The 6,494-nt window shown below is 32.3% G+C and overlaps 1 protein-coding gene across 1 annotated transcript; it reads right to left on the reverse strand.

The window, feature by feature from the left end:
• Window positions 1–3,558: 3,558 nt before the first annotated feature.
• Window positions 3,559–5,528, reverse strand: LOC140883478 (uncharacterized). Its single transcript, XM_073289962.1, has 3 exons — window positions 4,865–5,528; window positions 4,219–4,613; window positions 3,559–4,073 (listed from the first exon to the last, which is right to left on the reverse strand). The coding sequence occupies exons 1-3, from the start codon at window positions 4,992–4,994 to the stop codon at window positions 3,648–3,650; spliced, it is 951 nt and encodes a 316-aa protein (XP_073146063.1). The 5' UTR covers window positions 4,995–5,528; the 3' UTR covers window positions 3,559–3,647.
• Between the last annotated feature and the right edge of the window lie 966 nt (window positions 5,529–6,494).

A 6,494-nucleotide genomic window follows, 5' to 3' on the forward strand; every position in this document is an offset into this window, starting at 1 on the left:
TGTATCATTCTGATCTTGCTGAAAGGACCATGTTCAATGCTAACAATATGAATTGGTTCGAGCATGAGCTTCTTAGCTTGACCTTGAAAATTAATTGTTTCCATGAATTTGTGAGCTATTGAATAAATAAATTGGGTTCATATTCAGTTGAATTATAATAAAAATATTTTAGATTGATCAGAGCAAATTAGCAATACCAAAAAAAATCACTATTTAAGATGCCTCAAAAAACTTGTGGGGTCATTCTATTAGTATGATTCTTTTAAGTTCTTGCGTCGACAGATTTGAGATAATTTATTTTCAAATTGAATGATTTGCATTTTGCAGGATATACAAAATTGAATAATTTTTTATCCACTCCATATCATTTAAATTTCAATATTACTTGTGTAATTTGAAATCAAGTTCTATAATCCCTCTCCAAATTAAATCAAATTACCACTGCAAATCTTTACTCCATTTGGTATCCTTGATAAATCCGGGATTGTTTTACAAGCCCATGTTTGTTTTAATTTTTGAGCTTAGATAAGGACCTGGATTGATAGAAAACCACATTAACACTTTGATAACTCATCCACCTCTTTTTCAATGGATTAAATTTGTCTCATGGATTACACAAGTCATTTACAAAATTATCTCTTCAATAATTGATGGGTTTGAGGAAAAAGATTTGGGTGAGAAAGGAGGATATTTTGGTCCACCTAAATAATATATACTAACTTATCCCACCTTTAAAAATCACACCAAACATAAAAATAAACTATCAATACATACATATCTTTCCTTATCAACCACTTATCAATCAATCTTTTAATCCAAGAGTTATCTCATCCTTGTATCAAACGAGGCAGGGCTCCGTTTGGTATCCTTGATAAATCCGGGATTGTTTTACAATCCATGCTTGTTTTAATTTTTGAGCTTAGATAAGGACCTGTATTGATAGAAGACCACATTAACACTTTGAACACCCATCTACCTCTTTTTCAATGGATTAAATTTGTTTCATGGATTACACAAGTCATTTACAAAACTATCCCTTCAATAATTGATGGGTTTGAGGAAGAAGATTTGGATGAGAAAGGAGGTTATTTTGGTCCACCTAAATAATATATACTAACTTATCCCACCTTTAAAAATCACAACAAACATAAAAATAAACTATCAATACATACATATCTTTCCTTATCAACCACTTATCAATCAATCTTCTAATCCAAGAGTTATCTCATCCTTGTATACGGCTCCGTTTGGTATCCTTGATAAATCCGGGATTGTTTTACAAGCCCATGTTTGTTTTAATTTTTGAGCTTAGATAAGGACCTGGATTGATAGAATACCACATTAACACTTTGATAACTCATCCACCTCTTTTTCAATGGATTAAATTTGTCTCATGGATTACGCAAGTCATTTACAAAACTATCCCTTCAATAATTGATGGGTTTGAGGAAGAAGATTTGAGCGAAAAAGAAGGGTATTTTGGTCCACCTAAATAATATATACTAACTTATCCCAACTTTAAAAATCACAACAAACATAAAAATAAACTATCAATACATACATATCTTTCCTTATCAACCACTTATCAATCAATCTTCTAATCCAAGAGTTATCTCATCCTTGTATACGGCTCCGTTTGGTATCCTTGATAAATCCAGGATTGTTTTACAAGCCCATGTTTGTTTTAATTTTTGAGCTTAGATAAGGACCTGGATTGATAGAAGACCACATCAATACTTTGATAACTCATCCACCTCTTTTTCAATGGATTAAATTTGTCTCATGGATTATACAAGTCATTTACAAAACTATCCCTTCAATAATTGATGGGTTTGAGGAAGAAGATTTGAGTGAGAAAAGGAGGGTATTTTGGTCCACCTAAATAATATATACTAACTTATCCCACCTTTAAAAATCACAACAAACATAAAAATAAACTATCATTACATATATATCTTTTCTTATCAACCACTTATCAATCAATCTCTAATCCAAGAGTTATATATAAACTATCAATACATACATATTTTTCCTTATCAACCACTTATCAATCAATCTGAATCATCTGTGTCTAGATATTTCTTTTCTTTTGCACCAAAATTTCGTTTTATATGTATACATTTTGAACTTGAGAGAAATAATTGCATGAACAGTTGATTGATTATGCATCCATACATAAAATAAATATAATAAACAAACAATTGTCAATATAATTTTTTTTAAATAAATTAAATAATTAATAATGTATAATCTTGTTTATGATAAACCACTATAAGAATTTGTAGGAATAAAATTCAGATCCATCTACATTCAAATATCTTTTAATTCAAAAACCTCATATGAAATGGTTGCAGAAATCAATTTCTGATTTGAATTCAACTCGATCCAAGAAAAAAAATATTATTTTTTATTATAAATATTTGTCCATCGACTAGTTGTGTATTTTCAAAATTTGGAAAATAAAGGTGAAAGGACGACGAATAAATTTCATATGTTTGAGTTGGATCCCGATTAACCCTACACTAATTAAATCCTATTAACATCTCATGCGACTTGGAATAAAATAAGAATAAAGACCCATTGCGTTGACAAGCATAAGCTGAATAACAATTATTATTATTATTATTATTATTATTATTATTATTATTATTATTATTATTATTATTATTATTATTATTATTATTATTATTATTATTATTATTATTTAATCTGCAAATTGCCATTTCCCACCAAATCCAATTTTTTAGATGGATTTCAATTTTTTTTCTCAGTATGGTAATGGAAGTATTTTTTAAAGTGAATTTCAGTCCGATTCCATATAAGTTATGCAATATTAATAGTAAAGTTATTTGAAATTTCATTACTTCAATTTTTCTCAAATCAAATTCATCCATTAAAACACTACCAGAATGTATTTAGCAATCTATAGTACATGTCCACATTATGTATTCCAAGTCACATGCCACAATCGATGGTGCCTTTTCCCCAATATATTCTTAGCTCATCTAAAGTTTCCATTAGAGCAGTACCTCAACTGAAACCAAAAGTTGTTACTTTTGGCCTTTGGACTCAGATGGGATCAAGATCTTGGGAGGCAATATCGCAATTCGTTTGTTTTTTTATGAGTTATTTTATATGTATTGTGAAAGTTATACAAATTTATACGTTATTCCTAAATGCACAAAAAATATTTTAAAATAAATTTTGTAATTTTAAAAGTAATATGTAATCGTGCATAGATTTGCTCTGATCAATACTATGCGGCATCTTCCAACTTCTTAACACATTGTCTTCTTGATCTTGCCAAACGCGCTTTCGGGTCGACGGCGCGGCCTATGGTCACTTCCTCCACAAGATTCATAGCCAAAAAGAATTCGAAGAACAAAGAACATATTTATATTCCAACACGGGACAGGACCGAATGCTAGACACGAATTTGTCCTCTCATTTGTCATAAAAAAATCAGATTCTAAGCGAGTCCAATCCACAAAACATTGTGCCAAAACAAGAGTACATACAATAGGAGTATTAGCTACTTCGAACATAGCCAGAAAAACGAAACATGAACATGTATTGTCACATGTACTGTCATATTATAGTGCCATAAAGAAACTTGAACAAGATAAAATATATACACCAGGCGGAACTCAATATGACCAGAAGCTAAAGCCATGATCTTCGATAGGAGACCATGAGTTCGCAGGGGGGGCGTGACAGTAGCCTTCTTCGCTCTTCGCAGAGACGTAAGCAAGTTGCAAAGACTCGTCCGAATAGTCCGCCTGATCAGGTTCAAAAACACGAGAAGAATCATCCCCTGTTTCCATAAGCAAAGGGAGAGTCCCATTATTGTAACATAGACTATCTGTGCCAGTACTTGAATCACTTCTGGCTTCACTTTGATCCTCATTTAGACATGCCACTGCCAACACCGTGGATCCTTCGTCTTTAAAGACCGCGGCAGAAACGCATTTCTCCATCCCTGATTCAGAAGGTCCTTTCAAGACCCACGATTGCGAGTTTTCGTTTTCCTTCTCTTTTTCCTTAGCATTAAGGTTTTCTTTAAGGTGAAAAACCTGCAAGGCAAACTAGTCAAAACACAAGGAATAAATACAACAATGCTTAAAGCCTTAAACATACATTATTCAGAAAAACAAGCAGCTTCTTCATTTCTCATTTAAACAAAGTCAACACTTTAGAATTGAAGAAGCATATCATCACCTCTAGATTGAGTTTCTCATTCTCCTTGAGAAGGTTATCGTAATCTGTTTTCAGACAATTATACTTGTCGAACAATGTGTCATAATCAGTTTCAACTTGCTTAGTTCTCAATCGAGCCCTGCGGTTTTGGAACCATATCGCGATCTGTCGAGGCTGTAAACCGAGCTCCACAGCGAGCTGGTTCTTTCTATCTGGCTCGAGTTTATTTTCAGCCTCGAAACTCTTCTCAAGAAACTGAACTTGGTCCACCGTAAGACGCTTCTTCTTCTCAGGATGGTTGAAATACTCGTCCAAGTACTCGTCTCCGCTCATCTCTTCTTGCTCCAAAGATCGACAATACAAGTTTCCAGACATGTTCACACCAAAAGCTCCAAAATTAACCATGGCACCTGAGCCTGAAACAGAACTCAATCAGCAACGCAATGCATTTCGACTCGCATCAACAAAAACGACAACAACAACAAATATAGTGTGTGATCGAATAAAAAGGTGCTTAATATATTTCAAGTCACCATTTAACAATTGGTCTCTCTTGCTGATCCAAAGAATAAATGACAAAAATTGTATCACATCTCAACTAAAACCGTGAACCGACTTCCACATAAGTCAACGCAGATTTCACAACCAAAAACCAATAAACACTCACCAGTAAAAGGATTCGAAGAAGCCGAAGCAAATATTGAATGATCGAAAGGGCCATCAAGAGAAGAAATCTTGAGTTTCTGCTTCTGATTCGGGCCACCACCACCAAAGATCATTCCCCCACCCATCATCATTCCTATATGCGTAGATATTATGTTTCTACAGAGAACAGCAGCAGTACAGAACAAGCATAAATTTTTTCAAGAATCTCCCACTTCTGCAATCGGCCACCGCTGATTTTACTTTATTTTACTTTGAAACAAAAAGAAGAAGAAGAAAATTCGCAGGCCCTTCACGGGCGCTAGGCTTGAGGATTGGCGAAACTAACAGGAGACGCAAGATTTGTGACGGAAAAAGCTGGTGATGATGATCTCTGTGATGTGAGAGGTGTGAGAACACCTGCTGCTCATCACTCCCATCACTTCTTTCATCTCTACGGACTCAGTACTGCCAATATTTTCGATGAAGTTAAGGAAGAAACAGTATGTGTTGTCTGTTAAGAATGTATAGAGAAGCCTTAGCCGGAATCTACGTAGAAGATATCAATTTCTCTGGTTCTGTGAATCTATTCTTCGGTAGCCATTATGAAGAAGCCAGTAAATTCGATGATAATGAAGTCAAATTGTGGTATCCATTTTTCCTTTCTAAATATATATTTCCTCGAATCTTTTCAAAATATGTGAATAAACTTTGATTCCCTTTATGCTTATTTCGAAACTCGGTTAATAAAGAAAACATTGGATTATATATTTGAGGAAAAAAAATATATGTTTCTTTGGTTTAAAATACCATGATTTATATAGTATCCTAATTATTTTCTCTCAAATTTTATTACCTCGACGACACCATAAATTGGGATTTATTTATATAAAAATTGTAAAATTATAGTTAACTTAAATCTTTTGTGTCCTGTGAAACAATCTTTTCTTTTTTGAACTATAACATGAAATTTGTTCCCTATTAATTAGAAGTGATGAGCTGTTAGACCCACGTATTGCACCACCTTTTTTTGTCTTTTATAATAATACTAATCGTACCAAATTATTTATTTTGACCATATATGTGATACTAATTACAGCATCATGGTTTGGCTTATTAAACCAATTGTTTTGGACAAGACTTTTGGTCGGCCCTTCCAATCACAGAGAGACAAATTCAATTTAATTATAAAGAACTGATAATATTTATAATTTATCCCTAAAATTTTGTAATAAATTAAAAGAGAAATGACATATATCACCCATGTGAAATTCCGAGTTTGCTAATAATTTCCTATGAATTTTTTTAAGCTAATAACCCTCTGTAATTCAAAATTTGTAGCATACACACCATTTTCAGTTAAAAATTGACAAAAATACCCTTACTTAAATAAATAATTAAATTAATTTTGTTTTATAATTTTATATTTAATTGAGTAAAATAATTAAATTTTATTTAAATAACTATGAAATTATATATAATTATTTTATCATAATATTTGTCATACACGAAATATATTTTAATATTAAATTATATTATAATATTAAGGACATTTTAGTCATTTTTTAGCCATAAGGGGGTGTATGCTACAGATTTAAAATCATAAGGGGCTTCTAGCTCAAAAATTTTTTATAGGAGGTTATCAGCAAACACAC

Source organism: Henckelia pumila, chromosome 2 (assembly GCF_033568475.1).
Source record: "Henckelia pumila isolate YLH828 chromosome 2, ASM3356847v2, whole genome shotgun sequence".
In the NCBI taxonomy this organism is placed as follows: Eukaryota; Viridiplantae; Streptophyta; class Magnoliopsida; order Lamiales; family Gesneriaceae; genus Henckelia; species Henckelia pumila.

What these genes read in the sequence shown, in the direction of transcription:
- LOC140883478 (XM_073289962.1), bottom strand. Translation starts at nt 4,994, where the DNA reads ATGATGATGGGTGGGGGAATGATCTTTGGTGGTGGTGGCCCGAATCAG. An exon ending in TTCTTCGAATCCTTTTACTG is followed by an intron (nt 4,614 to 4,864) that starts GTGAGTGTTTAT and finishes GTTCTGTTTCAG; the next exon opens with GCTCAGGTGCCATGGTTAAT. An exon ending in ATGAGAAACTCAATCTAGAG is followed by an intron (nt 4,074 to 4,218) that starts GTGATGATATGC and finishes TTTGCCTTGCAG; the next exon opens with GTTTTTCACCTTAAAGAAAA.